The sequence below is a fragment of the Salvelinus alpinus genome, chromosome 4 (assembly GCF_045679555.1).
Source record: "Salvelinus alpinus chromosome 4, SLU_Salpinus.1, whole genome shotgun sequence".
NCBI lineage: Eukaryota > Metazoa > Chordata > Actinopteri > Salmoniformes > Salmonidae > Salvelinus > Salvelinus alpinus.
In genome coordinates, this window is record NC_092089.1 from 63,029,419 (window position 1) to 63,057,196 (window position 27,778).

The following is a 27,778-nucleotide window of genomic DNA, read 5'->3' on the forward strand; positions in this document are numbered from 1 at the left end:
TAGCCCACTTCCGCAGTACTGTATCATTTTAATAATTTTGGTCAATAAGATTTCTGCAACGCAAGCTTAACTTTCTGAACATTCGAGACGTGTAGTTCACGTGTCATTCCAATCTCCTTTGCATTAGCGTAGCCTCTTCTGTAGCCTGTCAACTATGTGTCTGTCTATCCCTGTTCTCTCCTCTCTGCACAGACCATACAAACGCATCACACCGCGTGGCCGCGGCCACCCTAACCTGGTGGTCCCAGCGCGCACCACCCACGTGGAGTCCCAGGTCTCCGGCAGCCTCTGGAACTGCCGATCTGCGGCCAACAAGGCAGAGTTCATCTCAGCCTATGCTTCCCTCCAGTCCCTCGACTTCTTGGCACTGACGGAAACATGGATCACCACAGATAACACTGCTACTCCTACTGCTCTCTCCTCATCTGCCCACGTGTTCTCGCACACCCCGAGAGCTTCTGGTCAGCGGGGTGGCGGCACCGGGATCCTCATCTCTCCCAAGTGGTCTTTCTCCCTTTCTCCCCTTACCCATCTGTCTATCGCCTCCTTTGAATTCCATGCTGTCACAGTTACCAGCCCTTTCAAGCTTAACATCCTTATCATTTATCGCCCTCCAGGTTCCCTTGGAGAGTTCATCAATGAGCTTGATGCCCTGATAAGCTCCTTTCCTGAGGACGGCTCACCTCTCACAGTTCTGGGTGACTTTAACCTCCCCACGTCTACCTTTGACTCATTCCTCTCTGCCTCCTTCTTTCCACTCCTCTCCTCTTTTGACCTCACCCTCTCACCTTCCCCCCCTACTCACAAGGCAGGCAATACGCTCGACCTCATCTTTACTAGATGCTGTTCTTCCACTAACCTCATTGCAACTCCCCTCCAAGTCTCCGACCACTACCTTGTATCCTTTTCCCTCTCGCTCTCATCCATCACTTCCCACACTGCCCCTACTCGGATGGTATCGCGCCGTCCCAACCTTCGCTCTCTCTCCCCCGCTACTCTCTCCTCCTCCATCCTATCATCTCTTCCCTCTGCTCAAACCTTCTCCAACCTATCTCCTGATTCTGCCTCCTCAACCCTCCTCTCCTCCCTTTCTGCATCCTTTGACTCTCTATGTCCCCTATCCTCCAGGCCGGCTCGGTCCTCCCCTCCTGCTCCGTGGCTCGACGACTCATTGCGAGCTCACAGAACAGGGCTCCGGGCAGCCGAGCGGAAATGGAGGAAAACTCGCCTCCCTGCGGACCTGGCATCCTTTCACTCCCTCCTCTCTACATTTTCCTCTTCTGTCTCTGCTGCTAAAGCCACTTTCTACCACTCTAAATTCCAAGCATCTGCCTCTAACCCTAGGAAGCTCTTTGCCACCTTCTCCTCCCTCCTGAATCCTCCTCCCCCTCCTCCCCCCTCCTCCCTCTCTGCAGATGACTTCGTCAACCATTTTGAAAAGAAGGTCGACGACATCCGATCCTCGTTTGCTAAGTCAAACGACACCGCTGGTTCTGCTCACACTGCCCTACCCTGTGCTCTGACCTCTTTCTCCCCTCTCTCTCCAGATGAAATCTCGCGTCTTGTGACGGCCGGCCGCCCAACAACCTGCCCGCTTGACCCTATCCCCTCCTCTCTTCTCCAGACCATTTCCGGAGACCTTCTCCCTTACCTCACCTCGCTCATCAACTCATCCTTGACCGCTGGCTACATCCCTTCCGTCTTCAAGAGAGCGAGAGTTGCACCCCTGCTGAAAAAACCTACACTCGATCCCTCCGATGTCAACAACTACAGACCAGTATCCCTTCTTTCTTTTCTCTCCAAAACTCTCGAACGTGCCGTCCTTGGCCAGCTCTCCCGCTATCTCTCTCAGAATGACCTTCTTGATCCAAATCAGTCAGGTTTCAAGACTAGTCATTCAACTGAGACTGCTCTTCTCTGTATCACGGAGGCGCTCCGCACTGCTAAAGCTAACTCTCTCTCCTCTGCTCTCATCCTCCTAGACCTATCGGCTGCCTTCGATACTGTGAACCATCAGATCCTCCTCTCCACCCTCTCCGAGTTGGGCATCTCCGGCGCGGCCCACGCTTGGATTGCGTCCTACCTGACAGGTCGCTCCTACCAGGTGGCGTGGCGAGAATCTGTCTCCTCACCACGTGCTCTCACCACTGGTGTCCCCCAGGGCTCTGTTCTAGGCCCTCTCCTATTCTCGCTATACACCAAGTCACTTGGCTCTGTCATAACCTCACATGGTCTCTCCTATCATTGCTATGCAGACGACACACAATTAATCTTCTCCTTTCCCCCTTCTGATGACCAGGTGGCGAATCGCATCTCTGCATGTCTGGCAGACATATCAGTGTGGATGACGGACCACCACCTCAAGCTGAACCTCGGCAAGACGGAGCTGCTCTTCCTCCCGGGGAAGGACTGCCCGTTCCATGATCTCGCCATCACGGTTGACAACTCCATTGTGTCCTCCTCCCAGAGCGCTAAGAACCTTGGCGTGATCCTGGACAACACCCTGTCGTTCTCAACTAACATCAAGGCGGTGGCCCGTTCCTGTAGGTTCATGCTCTACAACATCCGCAGAGTACGACCCTGCCTCACACAGGAAGCGGCGCAGGTCCTAATCCAGGCACTTGTCATCTCCCGTCTGGATTACTGCAACTCGCTGTTGGCTGGGCTCCCTGCCTGTGCCATTAAACCCCTACAACTCATCCAGAACGCCGCAGCCCGTCTGGTGTTCAACCTTCCCAAGTTCTCTCACGTCACCCCGCTCCTCCGCTCTCTCCACTGGCTTCCAGTTGAAGCTCGCATCCGCTACAAGACCATGGTGCTTGCCTACGGAGCTGTGAGGGGAACGGCACCTCAGTACCTTCAGGCTCTGATCAGGCCCTACACCCAAACAAGGGCACTGCGTTCATCCACCTCTGGCCTGCTCGCCTCCCTACCACTGAGGAAGTACAGTTCCCGCTCAGCCCAGTCAAAACTGTTCGCTGCTCTGGCACCCCAATGGTGGAACAAACTCCCTCACGACGCCAGGACAGCGGAGTCAATCACCACCTTCCGGAGACACCTGAAACCCCACCTCTTCAAGGAATACCTAGGATAGGATAAAGTAATCCTTCTAACCCCCCCCCCCCCTTAAAAGAGTTAGATGCACTATTGTAAAGTGGTTGTTCCACTGGATGTCATAAGGTGAATGCACCAATTTGTAAGTCGCTCTGGATAAGAGCGTCTGCTAAATGACTTAAATGTAATGTAAATGTTAATGATGTTTGGAGAGTGTTATTCAAACCGCTCTCAGTGCTCTGCAAGTGTTTTATGTCTCAGTGGATAAATGAGTCCTCTCTTCGTGGCCAAGGCTGAGGAAGGTGGCCGTAGTAATGACTTTTTAAAGAGCCTCTGTCGAAAGTCATAAACTCTCTTTCTCTCTTTTTCTACCTCTCTCCCGCTCTCCTAACCCATTCTCTTCGCCTCTGCTGTTTCCCCTATCCCCAATCTCCATTCTCCCTGAGTGAGTGTGTGTGTGTGGGTAGAGCAGTGTGTTGGCTGATAGATGGGCCCCAGGGCTGGAGTGTATAGGGGTTTCAGTGCTCTGTCCTCAGGCAGAGCTGGGCCATGACTCCCAATGAGGTCTGGAGAGGCTGGAACAACTTTTGGATGGATTACATGATTACTACTGATGGTAACCTCGCCAACTCACTATAGATGTATTTTCCAACTAGGACAATAAATAACGATTGATGACGTGCAGAAACGAGTCACCTGGATTCCAATACTCACCTGCGTTCACAGACTTAAACACATGAACATGTGTAGAATATTATATTATATCCCTGTAACTTTTACGTGTTTCCCACTCCCAACAACATGACAACCACTGCAGGAATGAGAGGAATGAGCATACCTGACTTCCTTTAGGACCTGGGAGACCCTACGAAGAGGAGAGAGAGTCAAAGAGTTAAAATCAATAAAAGATTGCAGTAAAATTAGAGCATGTTTCATTCAACTGTCAAATAGATACTCACTGGTTTGCCATCCATGCCGAGCGGGCCCTACAGAGAGATGGGGAGGGAAAGAGAAAACAAGAGAAATAGAAAATTAAAAGAGACAGATTAACCCATGTGTTCTGAGCAGTGATTGCCCCAGAGATCCATTAGAGAACAGCCTATAAAGTGTGAGTGTGTGTGAGTCAATGAAGTATAAAATGAGTCAATGGCTGCTTGTAAATCTCACTGATGACTCCGAGGACACTGTTTCTCTTAGCCAAACCAACAATGATGTCACCCCTCTAGTACAACATTCTCTCTGTGTGTCTGTCTCGTATAAAACTATTGGAAGACACACACACACGCACACGCACACGCACACACACACACACACACACACACACACACACACACACACACACACACACACACACACACACACACACACACACACACACACACGCACACACGCACACACACACACACACAAACAGAGTTGGGTAATGCAACTGAGGTCATAAACAAATAGACATAAACAACAGTAAATAACAAAAGTGTTTCATGAACACAAAGTGTTTCATGAGTGAGCCAAAGGTGGAGAAGGAAAGGAAAAAGACAAAAGGGGAGTGTTTAAACACATTATATATCCTGCTCCATTTGGTGTGTGTGTGTGTGTGAGGAGGGTGAGGGCTGACGGTGTGTCTGCTTCTATGGACTGTGGGTGGACATGTCCCAGCTGTGTATAGCACACCTCCGAACCACCCACCCACCCACTCACACACAGGCACGCACACACTCACAAACAAATGTCCCGACTGCACCCAGCACAAAACACCCACAGTATGTGTCCCAGAGTACATCACTTCATATAGTCTGCATTACTGCAGAGTGCATCACTTCAAGCTCTGGCCTGTGTAATGTATATAAACTGAGAGAGGTACAAGTTATGGCTGTCTTTAGTCGCTGTCCACTCTCACAGAGGTGCTGAAATAGGAGGCAGACCTGGGCCATGTTTAGCTGCCAAACGTTGTCGAACAGCTCTGTCCCCTGACCTCTGAAGACTTACAGCGGGAAGAATCATAAATGTTATCATCATCTCTCTGTTTTTCCAGCCCCTAGAGTACCTTGCACAGAAGCTTCTCGAAGCGAAACCCCACGACTGCGTCTGCCTTCATGCTTTGATGGATGGAGGGAGGACAGGAGGATAGGAGGGTGCAGAGGGAGAAAAAGTTATATTTTTGAAAAGAGGACTATATAAGTCGTTTTTACTGTTCATAGTCTTGCTTTGGTCTCATAATGAGATGGCATGGTCGAAGATAAGCTATGAATGTCTTCCTGTAAAACACAGGGGTTTTTGAAGACCTATAATGTCTCCTTGATTACATGGGCCCTTATGGTTTAGTGTTAAGGACATTTTTGTTTTTGTGCTTTTCTAATGACCGTTTTCTGTGTTCATTCAAGTGACTGCCTGAGTGTATCCTCACTATCAGTATCTTCAATTTGGCAATACGCCCAGACCCTTGTTTTGAGAAAAAATATTTCTCAGTTTCAAGGTCTCAGAAGAAGCTTGTGAGGTATCGGTCGGTCACAAGAATGAAGCAAACGTTAATGATGAATTAATTATGAATAAGCTAAATCATGCAAATATGACTTGCCTGCAGTATAGAAGAGAACTAACGGGACTGCCCCGTGAGAGCTCCTGATCGACATGTGTACAATGGTGCATTGAGTTGGTTGGAACCTCTCCAGTGCGCTGATAATAAACAATGATTCATTTAAGATTGACTTTGGGTGTCCCTGTGTATCTTTGGGCTGTAAGGTTCTATCTGCAAGAAGATGATTCTGAGATAACTGGCTTTAAAGTTCTGAACCCTCAATGGTTTGAATGGTGGCAGCAATTTTTATATTGTATTCCTTTGATCTTAACAACACGAATTTGGTTATTTAGAGTACTATATAGGTCCAGTTCAAGTCGGAAGTTTACATACACCTTAGCCAAATACATTTATACTCAGTTTTTCACAATTCTTGACATTTAATCCTAGTAAATATTCCCTGTTTTAGGTCAGTTAGGATCACCACTGTATTTTAAGAATGTGAAATGTCAGAATAATAGTAGAGAGAATGATTTATTTCAGCTTTATTTTCTTTCATCACATTCCCAGTGGGTCAGAAGTTTACATACACTCAATTAGTATTTGGTAGCATTGCCTTTCAATTGTTTAACTTGGGTCAAATGTTTCAGGTAGCCTTCCACAAGCTTCCTGTAATAAGTTGGGTGAATTTTGGCCCATTCCTCCTGACAGAGCTGGTGTAGCTGAGTCAGGTTTGTTGGCCTCCTTGCTCGCATACACTTTTTCAGTTCTGCCCACACATTTTCTATCGGATTGAGGTTAGGGCTTTGTGATGGCCACTCCAATACCTTGACGTTGTTGTCCTTAAGACATTTTGCCACAACTTTGGAAGTATGCTTGGGGTCATTGTCCATTTGGAAGACCCATTTGCGACCAAGCTTTAACTTCCTGACTGATGTCTTGAGATGTTGCTTCAATATATCCACATAATTTTCCCTCCCTTATGATGCCATCTATTTTGTGAAGTGCACCAGGCCCTCCTGCAGCAAAGCACCCCTGCAACATGATGCTGCTACCCCCATGCTTCACGGTTGGGATGGTGTTCTTCGGCTTGCAAGCCTCCCCCTTTTTCATCCAAACATAACGATTGTCATTATGGCCAAACAGTTCTATTTTTGTTTCATCAGACCAGAGGACATTTCTCCAAAAAGTACAATCTTTGTCCCCATGTGTAGTTGCAAACCGTTGTCTGGCTTTTTTATGGCGGTTTTGGAGCAGTGGCTTCTTCCTTGCTGAGCGGTCTTTCAGGTTAAGTCGATATAGGACTCATTTTATTGTGGATATAGATACTTTGTACCTGTTTCCTCCAGCATCTTCACAAGGTTCTTTGCTGTTGTTCTGGGATTGATTTGCACTTTTCGCACCAAAGTACGTTCATCTCTAGGAGACAGAACGTGTCTCCTTCCTGAGCGGTATGACGACTATGTGGTCCCATGGTGTTTATACTTGCGTACTATTATTTGTACAGATGAACGTGGTACCTTCAGGCATTTGGAAATTGCTCCCAAGGATGAACCAGACTTGTGGAGGTCTACAAATTGTTTTCTGAGGTCTTGGCTGATTTCTTTAGATTTCCCCATGATGTCAAGCAAAGAGGCACTGAGTTTGAAGGTAGCCCTTGAAATACATCCACAGGTACACCTCCAATTGACTCAAATGATGCAATTAGCCTATCAGAAGCTTCTAAAGCCATGAAATCATTTTCTGGAATTTTCCAAGCTGTTTAAAGGCACAGTCAACTTAGTGTATGTAAACTTCTTACCCACTGGAATTGTGATACAGTGAATTATAAGTGAAATCATCTGTCTGTAAACAATTGTTGGAAAAATGACTTGTGTCATGCACACAGTAGATGTCCTAACCGACTTTCCAAACTGTAGAATGTTAACAAGAAATTTGTGGAGTGGTTGAAAAACTAGTTTTAATGACTCCAACTTAAGTGCATGTAAACTTCCGACTTCAACTGTAGATACGTATCATTGAACAGAATAAGGCTATGTCAAAAACTCAATTTTGACAAAAAATGCAGATATAACCTTATAGTTACTGGCATATAATTGTAAAACCAGGTAAATGGTCTCAGAGGTCAATGATTTCAAGCATACAAGCCTTAGAAGCAAAACATAGTAGAACCTACATCCCACTAGGACTGGTGCTGTGTGTGTGTGTGTGTGTGTGTGTGTGTGTGTGTGTGTGTGTGTGTGTGTGTGTGTGTGTGTGTGTGTGTGTGTGTGTGTGTGTGTGTGTGTGTGTGTGTGTGTGTGTGTGTGTGTGTGTGTGTGTAGTAGTAGTAGTAATGCAGGGCTGAATGCTCTACAAACCCTCATTTCCTTCAATGATCACCACTGTGGTACATAACACGGACGTGCACGGCAGACAGTGGCTTCATCACCCTGTGAAACACACCTCCCTGTGTGTGCGTGTGTGTATGCGTCTGTCTATCTGTGTGTGTATGTGTGTGTGGGTGATACGTCTGGGAACGTTTAAGCAGCCCTGGCCCCCCTGAGACTCGTCAGAATGAGTAGATGAGGTGCGCACAGTGAGGTCACCGTTGGCAGGAAGACTGAATCAGACCAAAGGACGACTGATTTACGATCCCCAACAAGCCACACAACAGCATGTGAACAAGAAATGTGTGTGTGTGTGTTGGTTCTCTGTGTGACCGTATTGTGAGTCGGTCTACGTCTGTGTGTTCTACATCTCGGTGTGATCTTATGTGAGTATGTCTGCGTCTGTGTGTGTGTGTGTCTCTCTGTGTCTGTGAATGTCTACCCCAAACAATTAAACCTGTAATCTTTGTTGACAGTTACACAGTATTTTAACCTTCTGAACTCGTGCCACTGACATCCAAACTGGAATATTAGAACAACTACGAAACAGCGGATAATATCTATTTGAACAAAAAAGTTTAAAAAGTCTATGTGATCGATAAGACCTTTTATAGAGGTCCACTTAGATCCTGAATGGGGACATCACTAAGTCCAGATATATCTCTATCAGAGGAGCATTATGGGCCAGTGGAGGACTGTAATGTCAGGATAAGGTGGGGCAGAGCCTGTGGTTGTGTGAGTGTGTGTGTGTACAGTAGTTTTCACCGTGTGAGGTTGGACCACTTTTGTAAAACTGGCAGACCATTTCTACCCCCGTCTCACGAGGTAAAACCAACACAACAGACGGCGAGGCGGAAAAAATAAAAAGCTGGAATGCAAATAAAAATAAAAATAAGACCGAACAAAAAGGCAGCGGCAACACTGCCAAGATCTCTTCATCTCATACCACATAGGGAATGAGCAACAGAGACTGAGAGAGAGAGAGAGAGACAGAGAGAGAAGAGAGTGAGAGGGAGAGAGGGAGAGAGAGAGAGAGAGAGAGCGACAGAAGGGAGAGAGAGAGAGAGAGAGAGACACAGAGAGAAAGAGAGAGAGACAGAAGGGAGAGAGAGACAAAGAGAAGAGAGTGAGAGGGAGAGAGGGTGAGAGAGAGAGATAGAGAGAGAGAGAGAGAGAGAGAGAGAGAGAGAGAGAGAGAGAGAGAGAGAGAGAGAGAGAGAGAGTGACAGAAGGGAGAGAGAGACAAAGAGAAGATTGAGAGAGGGAGAGCGAAAAATATGCCTCAAATTACCACTTAAACCTCAAATGGGGAGAAGGGAATATGGAATAATGTATTTTGGTCTGTGGGTTTTTGTCTGTTTGTATCCATAGTGTCCTTGGCCATCTTGCCCCTTGTCCCACAGCAGATACTAATCAGGGAGGATTCTGGGAGCTGTGACTCTGCCTACATAAGCATTCCTCCCAATTAGACGGCTTTTAAACACATTTCTGGAAAATTACTTTGGCTGCAGGGGGTTTGGGGGTGTGTGTGTGTGTGTGTGTGTGTGTAGCAACGCCCCTCCTGGTTTCAGCATAGTATAGAAGAGGTATGAACTATGTGTTTAATACGCTCCCTGTTGTTGCAAGGCCTAATTATCCTGTTAGGGTTCAGAGCTGTGAGAGCTGAGGCCTGGTTGTGAACATGAAGGAAAGCTACACGTCTACACGGAGCAGACAGACAACACATGGTAACACATTCATAATTAGCGTGATTGAGCTTAATTGATATTGGGACACCAGAGAGACAGGGGAGGGAGACTATGCACTAATGAGGTGTGAGAGGTGTTTTTTTCTCTCTATTTCTCTCCCTCTTTCCCTCTCTCTCTTTCTCTCCCTCATGTATACTTGTCACAGGAGGAGACAAGGCATGTCCATCACAATGCAAGGTGAGGTGAGGTGAGACGGAGAGGGAATGAAAAGAGAGAGATTGGAGACCCAAAGCAAGGGATCAGAGAGAAGGAGAGAGGGATCCAAAAAAGGGAAAAGAGGACCAGTCACATCTGGATCTAATGCACAAATCTAGCCATCCACCCTCTATGTCTCCCCTCTTCCCTGTCGGTCTTTCTCTCGCTCTCTTTGCCACGGGGGAAACCTGAACTATATATGCTAGGGATACGCAGGCGGAATTAGTGATACATGACAATCATTCTCTTATTTCCAAAATTGGAAAGGAGCATTTCTTCGATAGCTGGCATATCCCGAACTGAAGAACACTATAAAGCATACCAGAGCTGCACTTTGGAGAGAAAATCACTGACATGCTGGATGACTGATCCTTTTGATCTGTGCAGTGGCCTCGGAAGAAGAACAATACGATTGCTTGAGTGTATGAGCTGTATAACAAACCTTGTCCATCAGTCTGAGAAGTGACACACGAATAAATAATGTTGTCGGGGCATATGAATGAGTGTGTGTCTGTGCATGTAAGAGTGTGTGGGCATGTAAGTCTATGCATGTGTGTGTATTGCAGTGAAAGAGAGCATGTGTGTGTGTGTGTGTGTGTGTAAGTGCATGCACGTGTGTTTGTGTGTAAGTGTAAGTGTATGCACGTGTGTGTTTGTGTGTGAGCGGGAGAGACCATGTGTGTGTGTCTGTGTTTACTCGTCCATGTTGTTCTCAGAAATGCAGGTTTTGATTGTTTGACAGTGGAGTGACTGTGTTGAAACTCTACCTCACAGGCTATGATTTATGACAGAAAGAAGTGACAGGGGCTATAAAACTTAAGAAATTGGCATGCACTCATGCAAGTGAGCGTGCACACACACACACACACACACACACACACACACACACACACACACACACACACACACACACACACACACACACACACACACACACACACACACACACACACACACACACACACACACACACACACACACACACACACACACACACCCTGACTTATGTCAGGGATTGCGCAAACAGACTTGTCATTAACTCTGTTTACCATACTGCTAATTCTTCTAGCCAACCAAGCACCCAAATGAATTAATGAGCTGAACGCATGTCAGCCATGTGTCTCTCTCTCTCCCTCCATCTCTCTCTCTTCCTTCTCTCTGTTTCTCTTTCTCTCTTCACTCTCTCAATTCAATTTTAAAGTTAAGTGGCTTTATTGGCATGGGAACAGATGTTTACATTGCAAAAGCAAGTAAAATAGATAATAAACAAAAGTGAAATAAACAATATAAAATTAACGGTAAACATTACACTCACAAAAGTTCCAAAAGAATAAAGACATTTAAAATGTCATATTATGTCTATATATAGTGGCATGCGAAACTATTCACCCCCCTTGGCATTTTTCCTATTTTGTTGCCTTACAAACTGGAATTAAAGATTTTTGGGGGATTTGTATAATTTGATTTACACAACATGCCTACCACTTTGAAGATGCAAAATATTTATTATTGTGAAACAAACAAATAAGACAAAAAACTGAAAACTTGAGCGTGCATAACTATTCACCCCCCCAAAGTCAATACTTTGTAGAGCCACCTTTTGCAGCAATTACAGCTGCAAGTCTCTTGGGGTATGTCTCTATAAGCCTGGCACATCTAGCCACTGGGACTTCTGCCCATTCTTCAAGGAAAAACTGCTCCAGCTCCATCAAGTTGGATGGGTTCTGCTGGTGTACAGCAATCTAAGTCATGCCACATATTCTCAATTGGATTGAGGTTTGGGCTTTGACTAGGCCATTCCAAGACATTTAAATGTTTCCCCTTAAACCACTCAAGTGTTGCTTTAGCAGTATGCTTAGGGTAATTGTCCTGCTGGAAGGTGAACCTCCGTCCCAGTCTCAAATCTCTGGAAGACTGAAACAGGTTTCCCTCAAGAATTTCCCTGTATTTAGCGCCATCCACCATTCCTTCAATTCTGACCAGTTTCCCAGTCCCTGCCGATGAAAAACATCCCCACAGCATGATGCTGCCACCACCATGCTTCACTGTGGGGATGGTGTTCTCTGGGTGATGAGAGGTGTTGGGTTTGCGCCAGACATAACGTTTTCCTTGATGGCCAAAAAGCTCAATTTTAGTCTCATCTGACCAGAGTACCTTGTTCCATATGTTTGGGGAGTCTCCCACATGCCTTTTGGCGAACACCAAACGTGTTTGCTTATTTTTTTCTTTAAGCAATGGCTTTTTTTCTGTCCACTCTACAGTAAATCCCAGCTCTGTGGAGTGTACGGCTTAAAATGGTCCTATGGACAGATACTCCAATCTCCGCTGTGGAGCTTTGCAGCTCCTTCAGGGTTATCTTTGGTCTCTTTGTTGCCTCTCTGATTAATGTCCTCCTTGCCTGGTCTGTAAGTTTTGGTGGGCGGCCTTCTCTTGGCAGGTTTGTTGTGGTGCAATATTCTTTCCATTTTTTAAATAATGGATTTAATGGTGCTCCGTGGGATGTTCAAAGTTTCTGATATTTTTTTATAACTCGACCCTGATCTGTACTTCTCCACAACTTTGTCCCTGACCTGTTTGGAGAGCTCCTTGGTCTTCATGGTGTTGCTTGCTTGGTGGTGCCCCTTGCTTAGTGATGTTGCAGACTCTGTGGCCTTTCAGAGCAGGTGTATATATACTGAGATTATGTAACACTTAGATTGCACACAGGTGGACTTTATTTAACTAGTTATGTGACTTCTGAAGGTGTCACAACTTCTGCCGAAGTCGGTTCCTCTTCTTGTTCGGGCGGTGTTCGGCGGTCGACGTCACCGGTCTTCTAGCCATCGCCGATTCATTTTTCATGTTCCATTTGTTTTGTCTGGTTGTCACACTCACCTGGATTCAACTCCCTAATTACATGTTGTATATGTTCCCTCTGTTTCTCCCATGTCCTTGTCGGGAATTGTTTATTGTAAGTTTGTGTGCCTATGTGTGACTGGTGCGATACGGGTTTTGTGCCCATGTGTTTGTTGTTTTTTGTATACCGGTAGTTATGAATATTCAACGGCTCCGGCTATATACCAAGTTCTGCTCTCCTGCGTTTGACTTCCCTGCCACCACTTACGCACCCCTGACAGAAGGTTATTGGTTGCACCAGATCTTTATTAGGAGCTTCATAACAAAGGGGGTGAATACATATGCACGCAGCACTTTTCAGTTTTGAATTTTTTGAAGCAAGTGATTTTTTCCCCCGGGAATTTATCAAAATTTGATTTGTTTTCAAATTATTTGTGGTCTGTGTAATCTGAGGGAAATATGTGTCTCTAATATGGTCATACATTTGGCAGGGTGAATACGTGGTCTGTCGTACGGTAAATTGGTAAACAGCCAATGTGACATTTGCTCAGTACACTGTTTTCGCTGAGGAAATGTATGAGTCTGCTGTTAATGATAATGTAAAGGATTTTCCAAATGTTGCTGTTGACCCATATCCCACAGTAGTTATTGGGGTCAAATTTGTCTCCACTTTTGAAAGTTGGGGTGATCCGTCCTTGGTTCCAAATATCGGGGAATATGCCAGAGCTGACGATGATGTTAAAGAGTTTAAGTATAGCCAATTGGAATTTGTGGTCTGTATATTTTATCATTTCATTTGGGATGCCATCAACCCCACATGTCACACCCTGCTCTGTTTCACCTGTCTTGTGATTGTCTCCACCCCCTCCAGGTGTCACTTATTTCCCTGGTGTATATATCCCTGTGTTTCCTGTCTCTCTGTGCCAGTTTGTCTTGTATGCCTTTCAAGTCAACCAGCGGTTTTCCCGTACGCCTGCTTCTATTCTCTTTTGCTAGTCCTCCTGGTTTTTGACCCTTGCCCGTTTTCTGGACTCCGTACCGGCCTGCCTGACTATTCTGCCTGCCCTGACCTCGAGCCTGCCTGCCACTCTGTACCTCCTGGACTCTGAACTGGTTTTGACCTTTGCCTGCCCACGACCATTCTCTTGCCTACCCCTTTTGGATTGGTTTGAGTCTTGATATTTATTAAACATCTGCCTCCCGTGTCTGCATCTGGGTCTCACCTTGTGCCCTTATACCACAGGCCTTTTTGGGTTGAAGGGTTTGTATTTTGTCCTGTATTTCATTCAATGTAATTGGAGAATCCAGTGGGTTCTGGTAGTCTTTAATAGTTGATTCTAAGATTTGTATTTGATCATGTATATGTTTTTTCTATTTGTTCTTTGTTATAGAGCCATAAAGATTGGAGAAGTGGTTTATCCATACATCTGCATTTTGGATTTGTTTAGAGTTTTCTAATTTTCCCAGAAGTGGTTAGATTCTATGGATTCTTCAATTACATTGAGCTGATTTCTGACGTGCTGTTCCATATTTTTCCGTAGTGTATTTTTGTAATGTTTTAGTGATTCACCATAGCGAATGTGTAAGCTCAGGTTTTCTGGGTCTCTGTTTTTAGTTGGATAGGTTTCTCAATTTCTTTCTTAGGATTTTGCATTCTTTATCAAACCATTTGTCATTGTTGTTCATTTTCTTAGGTTGTCTGCTTGACATTTTTAGATTTGATAGGGAAGCTGAGAGGTCAAATACTGTTTAGGTTTTCTACTGCCAAGTTTACACCTTCACTATTAGTGAAACATTTTGTCCAGGAAATTGTCTAGAAGGGATTGAATTTGTTGTTCCCTAATTGTTTTTTGGTAGATTTCGATACTACTTTTCTTCCATCAATAGCATTTCTTAATATTATTCAATTCCTTTGGCTTTGATTCCTCATGATTGAGCATAACTCAATCAGGGGGGGGGGGGGGGGCATATGGGGAAGGGAATGCTGTCACCTCCAGGTAGGTGTTTGTCCCCCTGTGTGCTGAGGGTGTCAGGTTCTTGTTCAGCTCATCCAAGCAGATGTAAACCCAGCGAGTGAGAGCAAGGTATAGGAAAAAGAGATGGCACTATTTCATGGGAAATAACATTTAGCTGGCACAACTAGGGTTGCAAAGCTACTGGTAATTTACCAAAGTTAGTGTAATCTTCGTATATAGTATTAATTTTGTCCGTGAGTTTCTAGGGAATAGACCATATGGTTCAAGAGAAAATAGCCTAATGAAAAAAATATATACTGAACAACGGCATTATTTTAAATTAACTCTGCAACTCTTCCAACTATTGACTTTTTTCTAAACTGACATCAGTTTGGGACCAAAACATTTACAACAAAGACATATTGAGAAATTAAATAAACGATAAAATATATAAAGGAGATTTCATACTGAAACCCTCATATTAAACACCAATGGTATTCACTAAGTTGATTGTTTGTTTAGGATAATGTTTCACAGCTTTGTCATTAAATTGTTTATTTTAAAATCATCTTATTGCTCATCTCATTTAAATGTGATAAGGCCACACAGAAGGCCAGAGATAATAACAGACACCTGTGATAATCTGAAGTACTCAAAAAGGCCACTAGATGTCCAACTTGAAACCTACCAAAATTATGGTAATTTATTTGACCCTCATTTGACTAGGAAAGTCAGTTAAGATCAAATTCTTATTTACAATGATGGCCTACCAGGGAACAGTGGGTTAACTGGCTTGTTCAGGGGCAGAACAACAGATTTTACCTTGTCAGCTCGGAGATTCGATCTAGCAACTTTTCGGGTATTGGCCCAATGCACCTGCCACCACAGTTTGCTGGTAAACTTCAAACGTTTCCAGTAATATACCCTCCCTCTGCAACCCTAGGCACAATACATCCCTGGTCCTGTTCAGAAATTGTAATTTGTGTTGATGAGAAAATATTATGGAGATTATGGACAGATGGAGTTTGGACAGAGTTTACGCAGACAAACGTGCAGGCATTCGAGTACACACACACACACACACACACACACACACACACACACACACACACACACACACACACACACACACACACACACACACACACACACACACACACACACACACACACACACACACACACACACACACACACACACACACACACACACACACACACACACGCACACACTTGAGGGCAGTCAGAGAACAGGTTGCCAGAGGGAGAGACAGAGATACAGAGACAAATACAGATACATTGAGAGGGACAGCGAGACAGACAGACAGAGAGAGAGACCAAGAGAGACAGAGAGAAGCCAGCTCATGTCTCATGTGGACTCTAGCTAGACCTCCAGTAACATTATGGGAAGCATGATCATCAGACCATGGACCAGGCTGCCGTCTGAGCTATTGAGCCACATGATTCATCTACTGTGTATTCTACTGAAACTCACACTCTACCAGAGGTCTCACAGGAGTGTCTCAGAGACCTAACTGTATTGGACTGTCGAGTTTCTAGATCTGAAGTGAACCATGAATAGCAGGGTAAGGGGAAAAGGTGGTCAGGTTGGGGTTAGAAGGGTGAACCAATTGGAAGAACAGACACTCATAATGAATGATGTTATGATTGGAGTTCGTTGGCGTACTGTTATATTCACTAAGCGTAATAACGTACAGACCCAAACAAATAAAACCACACATACGCCAACGCACACATGCTTGTGCAAAATTGGACAGACACAAAAGCATACAAAGAGACACACTCTCTCTCTCTCATGTGCACACACACATTTTTGCCCCCACCTGTGTCTAATTAGTAGCAGGCATTTCCCGTCAGGAAGGCTTCCCGGTGCCAGGCAGAGCAGAGAGCAGCCAGGCAGCCCTGGGAATCTGGGAACCCCTTACGGGCTGGACTTCCCAACATTCCCAATAATAATAGAACATTCCCAATAATCACTGTTACCATGCGTAACATTTCATTTAGCAGACGCTCTAATCCAGAGCGATTTACAGTCGTGAGCACATGCATTTTCATACTGGTCCCCCATGAGAATCAAACCCACAACCCTGGTGTTGCAAGGACCATGCGCTACCAACTGAGCCACACGGGACTATCTTAACCAGTAACCAGTAGGATCAGTAGCACACAGGGTTCCCATTGCCCTGGGTGTGGTTTCAAAGCTAGTTATACACTTTGACAGTGAAGCTACCTTTGTGCATTTAGACCAGGGGTGAGCATACTCGGCCCGCGAGACCAATAATAAAACAATTAATGAGGGAGGAATGATTATTTTGGTTAACAACACCACATCAGGTCACACGAATGTCTAAAACTAGACAGGAATTATGTAAAGATTATAATGGACCTATTTTCTATCAGGCAAATTGATTTTTAAAAAACAAATCGAAATCCTGATATGAGCTAGGCAAGGGCTGGAGAGTGGATGTCTCTGGTGGGATGTAAACACGGTGGCTGGTAACAGTGAGTGCTTGGGGCAGAGCTGGGGTTCAAAGGTGAGGAGGTGTCGTGGAAGCCTCAGAGGTCGGCCACGCTCTCTGTGCGGTTGCAGAGCAACTCATAGGCTTCAGAGGTCAGTGAGTACTTAGAGAAGGCCTGCCTGCTTGTATTCCTGCCGGGGGCAGTAGACTCCTCCACAGCCTAGAATCAACTGGTCCTTGCCAATGTAGGACACTTTGACGAAGGCCTCTTTGGTGTGCCTGTGTTGATGCAGCTCCAGGGTGATGTCAGCAGCGTTCGGTGGCCATTGCATGTCAAAAACCCGCAGAGCCACGAGGCAGCGGATCTGAGTGGTGTCGTGGGCAGAGGAACAGCTTCCTGTTGAGCTCTGAGGTTGTGCCCTGTAGTTTGTCTTTTATGTTGCCCATCAGGGTGTGGAAGAGGGGACCCACACACAGCTGCAGGTTCTCCCGCTTTCTGGGTCTGTAGATGTGACAGATCATCTCCACAGCCACCAGACACTTGGCAAAAACTCTATTGTCCTCACAATGTTAGTGGAACACACATAGACCTCTGTGGGGCTGAAGGGTAGGGTTGATGAAGTCTGTGTCGTGGATCGACCTCTTCCTCAGCCTCTCTCCCAGCTCATACAGCTGCTGCATGCCCACCGTGGTCAGCTGACCTGGGTTCATACCCCTGGTCAGTATGTTGGACCGATGGCTGTACTCCACCGTTGAGGAGGGCCGTGGACCTCCTTCCAAGTCTGTAACCATGTAGTTGATCTGTGTGTGTGCTGGGGGTTCCAGGAGGTTAGGCACCCACTGGGCCTCCATGACATCCGATATAGACTTCAGCGGAGTTCGGGCTCCGTGGCGGAACAGGACTTGAACGAGTTTGAGCTTGCAAGGAGAAGGTGGTATGCGAGGGCCGAACCTGTCTGAGTTGTTTCCGTCTTCTTCTGAGACCAGAGCAGGGATCCGAACGCCATAGACACCGAGCCCAGAACACCTACTTTGGTCCAGAGGTTCCTCATCCTCATGATTACTCTGCTGTCTAACAAAAATAGTATCCTATAAGGACAGCCAGCCCTGGAGCTCTCAAGATCATCAACCAACTAAAAAAAAATCACCCTAGATGGAACGAGGCATGTTCACCTGACACTAAGAGGGAGGGAGGGGAGGGGGGCAAAAAGGAACCATATTAGCATAAAGACACACAGACAGACAGACTCACAAACTAATTTGTACGCAGAGGTAATCTATGTTGATTCTCATTATGACTAAAACACCAACCATCACCAAGCAGACCGCAGAGACCAGAGAGACAGGGAATCATGCCCATACTGAGTGGAACAGAGAGTTGGAGTTTCCCATATGACCACTAGAGGCCACCAGATCACAGTTTAACAGGGAGGTGAGAGAGTGACAACTCCGCACTAGACCGCGCTAGGTTATCATTTGAACAGAAATCGAATATCCCTATGGGTAGGTAAGGGATTGTTTGGAACAATCCTAAGGGATTGTTTGGAACAATCCTAAGGGATTGTTTGGAAGTAGATTAACTATTTAACTCCAGACCCTCAAAGACTGGCCGATGACACTTGATGAAACAACCTATTAATCTGAGCCAGTGAGTCATTTGAGTGTCACACTGAAAAGTCTTCTAATGCAACACTGCTGCTATGGCTCTGATCTGTCTGCTGTTAGCAGGCAGCAGCCATGATGTCATCATTACAAGACGTGGGGCTGGGAACAGACCTGGGGTGATAAACCAATTAACCCACGCTAATCACACTGGGCTGTGTGTGTGTGTGTGTCTACAGACATTTTCAGTTGACGCACAGAGCAGGAATTATATGAATCATTGTTGAGAACACACTCATTGATGTTAGAAGTAAGTAAAAAGGCAAGGAATAAGGAGAGGATAGGGGTGGGGAGAAAAAAAGGATCACCCAAAGAAGAGAGAACAGAAAAACTTTTGATGGAGAGGATAGTAGCCCAAAATAGGCTAAGAGAATCTAAAAAAAGTCAATTAAATTTACCGGGTATCCATCTCTCCCAGTCTTGCCCTGGTGAGTTTAGAGAGAGTAAAGCACACACCATAACAATTGTTAGAGCAGACGACCAACAAAACAGCATTCCCCATCAAAACACCTTACTGTAACACATGCAAACACACCATCTGGAGACAAGATACGAACGTGGCTCAATGAACTATAGCACACAGCGATCGCCTATAATGATCTCATATAAACTACTGACTATATAAACAGGATTCTATCCCTCTTATATCTGCCCTCTCAGAGAGACAGTACACCAGACTGCATCCTAAAATGCACCCTATCAGGGCTGTGGTCAAAAGTAATGACCTATATAGGGAATCGAGTGCCACTTGGGACGCAGGCCCAGTGAGTCAGTGGCAGCTGTGTGATATCCCAGCTCTCTCTTCCAAGGAACAGGACCCGGGATGGGAAGCGGCAGCAGGAGTCTTCTACACCCGGAACATTTACCAGTTACTACCCTGGCCTGCTCTCTAACGCTCTCCACGGAATACTCAAAACACACACACACACACACACACACACACACACACACACACACACACACACACACACACACACACACACACACACACACACACACACACACACACACACACACACACACACACACACACACACACACAGTGCCAGTAGATGGACCACACGGAGGAGTGTGTGTGTGTGTGTGTGTGTGTGTGTGTGTGTGTGTGTGTGTGTGTGTGTGTGTGTGTGTGTGTGTGTGTGTGTGTGTGTGTGTGTGTGTGTGTGTGTGTGTGTGTGATACATCCTGGATGGTACTTACTGGAGCTCCTGCAATACACAAACAAACAAACAAACAAACAAACAAACAAACAAACAAACAAACAAACAAACAGAAAAAAGGAAAGAGAAAACAATTATTAGTACTGGAATAATACATTCAACGTTTTGTTACAAAATGTTCTGGTTTGTACAGCGATTAAAACAGACAAATGTTTGTACTTTGGTATTTTAGATCGGGGATATAATTGAAGATATACATATCTTACAGAAAGAGCTCATTAAGTTTATTGCCAATAGAGCTTGTGGTAAGAGCCTTATGACAAACAGACTAGCACACACTGAGTTGACTTCTGGGTTATGGCTGTGTTTTGCATTAGGCTGAAAAGTGATTCAGAGTTTTACAGGGACATGTTGGTACATTCAAAAAAGGAAAGGAAATAGAAAGTGTGATATTAAAAGGAAGGCTTGAGTTTAATGGCCCCATATCCCAGATAAGAATCAGAAGGGGTTTGAATCAGAATGGGTTTAAAGCGGTCTGGGCTTGGGATATCCTCTCAAACCTCAGACTGTTCCTTTATTGTTTTCCTGACTGTCCTGAAATGTTGTCCGGAAATTTTTCAGAGATAGGCGATCTCTCCCTCCCTCTCGTTCTGTCTCTCCTTCCATCATTCACTCCATCTGTCTCTCTCTCCCTCTCTGCCTTCCTTTCTCTCCCTCTCCTCCTCTTCTCTCTCTGTCCCTCTCTCTATTAACTCTTAGCGTGAACTGTTGGAGAAGTCTCCACTCCGGTCTAAAACCAACAATCCTGACTAAACTGATGGAGTGGAAACACAGAGGACCGGTTGATCCTTAAGATTACATCCAGCCTTTTGATTTCGGACTAATGTTGCTTATTTGGATCAAACCAATCATGAAAAGGTTCATTCTGATGACTCTGTAATAACAACCAATGGGCACGCTTTCATTCGGGTTGGGGCCCCAACAATGAAAGGAAAACATGCCAGCAATACAACTACAACAACAACTGACGGAGTAATAGACATCAGAATGGGTCTAGTCTGAGTGGAAACAGACAGTTCAGGAGTAGTGGGGGTATTAAAGTAGGTAATAGATGTCAGAATGGGTCTAGTCTGAGTGGAAACAGACAGTTCCGGAGTAGTGGGGTATTAAAGTAAGTGGCCTTGGTTTGTGCAAGTCAGAAAGGCTCAGGAGTCCATCTACTGTTCCTAGAGCAACAGGCGTGATATACAAGTACACCCCCTAGACAGGACGCTAGTCTATCATAGGGAGATCATAGTATATCTCCTTAATTCTGAGTGCCAAGCATAGACACATTGGGTATGACTAGGCTGGGGGTTTGAACTCCCAACTTTCCAATCTCAGGGCAGACACTCTAACCACAAGGTCACTGAGATAGCCTATATAACTTTTAAATGTTTTAATTTGACCTTTATTTAACTAGGCAAGTCATTTAAGAACAAATTCTTATTTTCAATGACAGTGGGTTAACTTCCTTGTTCAGGGGCAGAACGACAGATTTGTACCTTGTCAGCTCAGGGATTCGATCTCGCAACCTTTCGGTTACTAGTCCAACTCTCTAACCACTAGGCTAAGTTGCCGCCCTGCTCTAACCACTAGGCTACTACTGCTGTATACACCTTTTCTATTTATATACTGTCCATAATGTCTCTACACACCATCATATACATATATATTCGTACTCCGGACTCTGACATTGCTCGTTCTGAAATTTCATAATTCCTTTATTTTTTGGGGGGGGATTTATGTGCATTGTTTTGTATTGTTAGGTATTACTGCACTGTCGGAGCTAAAAACATAAGCATTTCGCTGCACCTGCGAAAACATCTGCAAAATATGGGTAGGCGACCAATAACATTTGATTTGTTATTTCTGCTGTAGCTGTGTAGTTACTGTTTAATTACTGATCATGTTTAGAATCTGATCAGTGATCTGAGCTAACGGAGAAGTGAAAAACAGAGGAAGAGGAAGAGAAAGGGATGGAGGGGAAAGGAGGGAGGTGGAGTGTTAGCCCAGCTAGCACATTTGGTTCCTTGGAAGTTCTGGGAACGAAGTCATACGTTTCCTGACCCCGGTGAAACTGAACTTTTTAAAAATGTATTTCCACCTGTTGTAGAAAAGATAATTTTTAGGTTGCCCCGGGTTCTGAGAATGTTTTATTATGGTTCCCGAAACGTTTTCCTGGGAGGTTTTATTAACGTTCTGAGAACGGAAATTCTAGGTTATTTGATGGTAATTAAATAACGTTCTGAGAAAATGTTTCAATAAGACTTTTAATAACACTGCTATCTTAGTTTGGGTTAACTCTTTTCAACTCCAAGCAAAGATAGGACGCATGGAAATGTATTTGCTTAGGCATTAATCATACAAACACATTTATTTTTTATTGTGGCATTATGTCAGTGAGATTTGAACCTATGATCTTTTGTTCTCTATCCATGGAATTAGTTCACCACGCCACCAGGATGGAGCTAGCCTTTTCTTTTTACTAATACAAAGCTGTTCAGTCTATTCAAACAGACCCCATTTCAAAAGAACCAAGCTTAGTGGGCAGGATTAGTGGGCACGGCCAACACACCTGAATACATGTAAAAGAAAATGTTTCAACTTCATATTTATCTCCAGCACCAACCCGACATCATGTGAAAATGGCACGTTTCTATGTTTTGTAGTAAAAAAGATAGAGAAAGGTAAGTGTTTCCAATGACATCATCAACCAATTAGTAGACAATTAGTAGGCAATTAGTAGGCGATGCCTACTCAAAATTGGTCAAAATCACACAATGCACACCAATGATGTCCTTGGAAACACATGTCTCGCGCCAGGTTTTTTACTACGAAACATAGAAACGTAGCATTTTCACAAAATATATGTTGATGTCGGGTTGGTGCTGGAGATGATAAATATGCAATTGAAAAATGGTTTCCCTTTAACAAGATGGAGGAAAGAGAGAGAAAGCTGAGAATGGAATGTATATGTTTTTAAATAACATTCTTAGAACATTGTTTGAACTTTACTAAGGATTTCTTGTGTTTTGTAAGGAAAGTTTTCGTAATGTTCCGAGAACATGACTTTATATAGAAATCTACAGAAGTACTGACATTCCCGCAGAAGAACGTTGTTTCTTAAAGTTCTCTGAAGAATTTGAGAACATTACTTTGAATAGAACCACGAGGAAACCTGTAGGAAACGTTATGCTGAAGTACTGAAATTCCCACCTAAGGTTCTCAGAACGTTATGTGCTAGCTGGGTATCCTGCACCATTCCCAGAACATTGTGGGAAGGTTGTATGCAAAATAACTATAGTACAACCACGCTCTCACCAAGCTCTAAAAAAACACATGGTTCTCAAAGCATTATGTGCTAGCTGGGAGAGTGGTGGATGGTATAGAGGAGAGAGGAGAGGAGAGGGAGAGAGGAGATTGAGAGAGGGGTGGGAGAAAGAGAGAGGGAGAGTAGTGAAGGGACATACCTAAGAGGTAGGGAACAAACGTGAGAGGAAAAAGGTGTTGTGGTTTATGAGGCATGAAAGTCAATGAGGTTTATGGGTGTCTAGACACTAGGACAAGGACCTACTGGCCCAGACAGCTAGGTAAACAAACACACCAGCCAGATAATTACATCATATTTTTTGCAGAGGTGGCAACAATTTAGCAGTGGGCCACCGCTGCTAAATTAATATAGGGGAAACACTGAGGCAGGTGGTCCTCCCTTTACTGGCACTGTGTGTGTGTGTGTGTGTGTGTGTGTGTGTTTATGTGTGTGTATGTGTGTGTGTTTATGTGTGTGCTTACATTTGTGTGTACATTTCGTCACACAAACAGAGCACGGTGTAATAACCAGCCAGAGCCAGGACAACACAACAACCTAACCAGGCTGCATCCTTATGGACAATTTAGCAGTGGGCCACCGCTGCTAAATTAATATAGGGGAAACACTGAGGCAGGTGGTCCTCCCTTTACTGGCACTGTGTGTGTGTGTGTGTGTGTTTATGTGTGTGTATGTGTGTGTGTTTATGTGTGTGTTTACATTTGTGTGTGCGCGCGTGTGTGAACTACTCCCATGATCTCATTGTCTCTCATTTTTACTCTGAACCGCGCGCGTGTGTGTGTGTGTTTAACTTCCTCTTTGTTTTTCAAATAGTTTAACATTTTTCGTCACACAAACAGAGCACGGTGTAATAACCAGCCAGAGCCAGGACAACACAACAACCTAACCAGGCTGCATCCTTATGGACATGAAACAAAACAATTTCCGAGGCAGAGGCAGATCTAAACAGAACCACACATTTCCCCAGTCCTGGGACAACAAGAACTAGCATCTCCACATGAATACAAAACGCTCCATCGGTCCCTCTTTGAACTCCATCCTGAGAACACCACGCGCCTGGAACGACTTAGGGCCCTGATGCAAAACATAGCCATTTAGCTGTCCTGATAATAACCTGACGGACCGTGAACAGAGCAGAGAGGGCTTTCAGCTCTGATCTGGGTAGATCAAGGAACGGTCTGATGGTTGGGTATGAGAATAAATAGGAGGAAATATGGAGGAATATGAGACAGGGAAGACCTGGAGAAGTTTATGGTGAACGTGGATGTCCTATAACGCACAAAACACTATATAACCATTTTCTGGCTATATGTAGATAATCATGTGAATAATCTGACATTGGGTGAACCATGACGTTCATCATCACATGTTGAAGGCACGGAAGACACTAAGTCACACCAGGCATCTATATGGATGTGTGTTTTGAGTCACGGTTCACTACCATCTGATATAGTAGCAAGAGGTACCATCCGCTTCTTTGTGCTATTCGACACGGCAAATTTAGACGAGACAATATCTCACCGAAAGATCTGGGTGTGTCTACGTGACGGTAAGAGCCTCGATTTCTCGTAGCGCTCGTCAGTGATCCGTGAGTGAGTCAACATGGTCCTCATCCGCGATCGTGGGGACCGTGACTCCGTCTTGACCGCAGCCATGACTCAAGAGGTTTTTCCTCTCAGACCCACAGACAGACCAAAGTCTGTGATAATAGCTTCTCGTGTTCTTACACTACAGACAGGCTAGACTAAGCAGACGTCTCTTTAATCTGACAATGAGTCCAAAGTTTAAAAAAAATAAGCAATATTTGTTGGATGACCCAGTCAAAGAGTGAGAGAGACTTGGCTTGTTGAGGATTTCTACACAAAACGGTTTGGTGCAACAAGGGTTACAATGCACCGATTTCAGGTCTGTGCATTGTTCTTGTTCCCAATAAGTGTTTTGTGGTTTTAGAGAAACCATAACACACTTAAGGAGAAGGGAGGACAGTGACGTTGCCAATGTCATTAACCTCGTCTTACTACTAGAGCGGCTGCTACTGCTCACGCTGCACCGCTAAAACACGGTTAATGCGACCACGTGGCCAACGTTAGTGTTAGGTTGGAGTGGACAGGGAGGAACAGGAAGAAACGCCTGCTCTATTCTATCACATAGTGTTTTGAGTCACGGTTCACAGACTGTCCTAGCTCACTACCACATCCTGCATGGCCATGAGAGAGAGAGAGACAGAGGAGAGAGAGAGAGGTGATGCAGATTGGTTGGAGAGATGGGGATGGAGCAGAGGAAGGGGAAAGACGGGGAATTGGGAGGTGGGAAGAGGAAGAACAATGTGGGGAAAGAGGAGAGAGGGAATGTAGAGAAGAAAGAGGAGAATCTGGGGATGACGACAGCACAAAAATACAGTTTAAGAGAGAGATGTGACACTTACCGGGATCACCTCTTCTTCCCATCCTTCCACGCTTTCCAGGAGGACCTGAAGGAAACATAAACACAGAGTGTTAAAGCCCAAACTCATCAACTGAAAAGTCCGGGAAGAAGTTGTACGTTTAGAACTGGGGCTAAAGGGGTACCTGGGGGTTGTAAGCTACAGATGAGATAAAACTGTTGGATGTGTGTGTGTGTGTGTTGGCAGAGGAGTGTGTTCATTGGGGTTGTAGTATATGCGTTGGCATGGTTACGGTGGGTAAACTGCTCCAGATGTCCAAACCCACGGCGCCACAGGTGGAATGTTCGACCGTAGAACTGTAGAACATCTGGATGGATTCACCTGGAGCGGAACAGGTGTGTGCGCGCGTGTGTGCGCGTGTGTGTCAGCGATCCACATAGTAGGCCTTCCCATGGACTACACAGTCACCCCGCACAGTCACAGTCATCCCATCCCCTCGCTCTGACCGGCCAAGCCAGACACACCGCCTCTCCGCCACTTGGCTTGGTGCCGATCCTCACCTTCGCCCGACCTGCCAGTAAAGCCTGTCCTGATACTGTTGGCCTTACTTATGTTGATGTGGAGATGCAGTAAAGCTCGGAAGCTGCAAGGAGCTGTTCAGGCCGCCAGAGCAGTTAAAACACCAGGGACTACGGCAGGTCAGAGCAGGAGCTTTGACCACGCCAGGATGCCGTGCCCAGAGAGAATTGTGTAAACACAAAAACCCTAGTGCTGCTGAACATGCTAAAATACGGGCGTAGTACGCGGTGTGAATCCCAAGTCTCCCTTTGTGTTTAAGATCATAGAACAACAAACGCACGTAGTACCACAAAACTAAACTCCAAAAGTAGATTTTATCCAGCGTCCCCTCTTGCTCTGCTCTGCCATATGCGTAGTCACTTTAACTATACATTCATACTACCTCAGTTGGGCCGACCCAACCCAGTGCTCCCGCACATTGGCTAACCGGGCTATCTGCATTGTGTTCCGCCACCCACCACCCCCTCTTTTACGCTACTGCTACTCTGTTCATCATATATGCATAGTCACGTTAACCATATCTACATGTACATACTATTTCAATCAGCCTGACTAACCGGTGTCTGTATGTAGCCTCGCTACTTTTATAGCCTCACTACTGTTTATAGCCTGTCTTTTTACTGTTGTTTATTTCTTTCTTTACTTACTTATTGTTCACCTAACACCTTTTTTTACACTATTGGTTAGAGCCTGTAAGTAAGCATTTCACTGTAAGGTTGTGTTCGGCGCACGTGACAAATAAACGTTGATTTGATTTGATTTGCTCTCCCTTTGCCCCAGAGTGCCCTCCCTCGCTATTGACTCCCTCGCTTCCCCTCCCATCCACCTTCAGAGCTTGCCCCTGGCTGTGCAGGTAAATGGGATCCATACTGGCTTTAGTCCTGGGTTAGAGTAGCCTAGCTTTGTGTTCAGATGCTAATCAGCTCTGGCTGCAGACATGCTTTTTCCATAGGCCATTATAGGAGTTATTGTTACGGCCTAATCGCTTCCTTACAGTGAAGCCCACTTTTAAAAAGAGAACTACCCTCCTCCTCCTCCTCCTCCTCCTCCTCCTCATCCTCCTCCTCCTCCTCTGTCTCCACCCACTTTCCTACGTTTTAGTCTCTCATCCTTTCCCGCCTTGCAGTCTGTCACTCTTGTACCTCGGCAGTATTCTCCGGAACAGTCCTATTCTCTCGACCATCACATTTGATCTCTGATCTCCTCCTCTCCCTCTTTTTTTGGACACAGGCATCATTGCCTCCCTCCTGTGTGCCCCTGTCTTTCTCCCCCCTCCTCCATTCTCACACCCCTGCCTGCTCCTGTCTCTCTTCACCCCCCCCCCCCCCCCTTCCACTCCTCTAGTCCCCAGTGTCCTAGGTATTAATAGCCCCCCCAGTACGCTCCACTTCCCCTGCTCTGCTCCTCCAGCTCCCCCAGCCATAAACACCACAGTGAACCTGCCCTGGCAAAGACTGACGACTCAATACCAGGG

At 45.3% G+C, this 27,778-nt stretch overlaps 2 protein-coding genes and 1 pseudogene across 2 annotated transcripts in view; all 3 read right to left on the bottom strand.

Annotated features, from left to right (window-relative positions):
- LOC139574102 (collagen alpha-1(XXIII) chain-like) overlaps window positions 1-19,231 on the bottom strand; it is a 65,525-nt gene extending 46,294 nt beyond the window's left edge. Inside the window, exons 1-3 of the mRNA XM_071398283.1 lie at window positions 19,211-19,231; window positions 4,014-4,040; window positions 3,893-3,919 (exon numbers count right to left, since the gene is read on the bottom strand). Coding sequence (XP_071254384.1) covers window positions 3,893-3,919; window positions 4,014-4,028 — 42 coding nt within the window. The 5' untranslated portion in view covers window positions 4,029-4,040; window positions 19,211-19,231. The remainder of the gene's footprint in view (window positions 1-3,892; window positions 3,920-4,013; window positions 4,041-19,210) is intronic.
- The window catches only part of LOC139572626 (collagen alpha-1(XXIII) chain), a 165,457-nt gene continuing 147,309 nt past the window's right edge, over window positions 9,631-27,778 (bottom strand). The window contains exons 3-4 of the mRNA XM_071395310.1: window positions 25,768-25,812; window positions 9,631-9,638 (exon numbers count right to left, since the gene is read on the bottom strand). Coding sequence (XP_071251411.1) covers window positions 9,631-9,638; window positions 25,768-25,812 — 53 coding nt within the window. The remainder of the gene's footprint in view (window positions 9,639-25,767; window positions 25,813-27,778) is intronic.
- LOC139572241 (lysophosphatidic acid phosphatase type 6-like) lies at window positions 17,248-18,208 on the bottom strand (annotated as a pseudogene).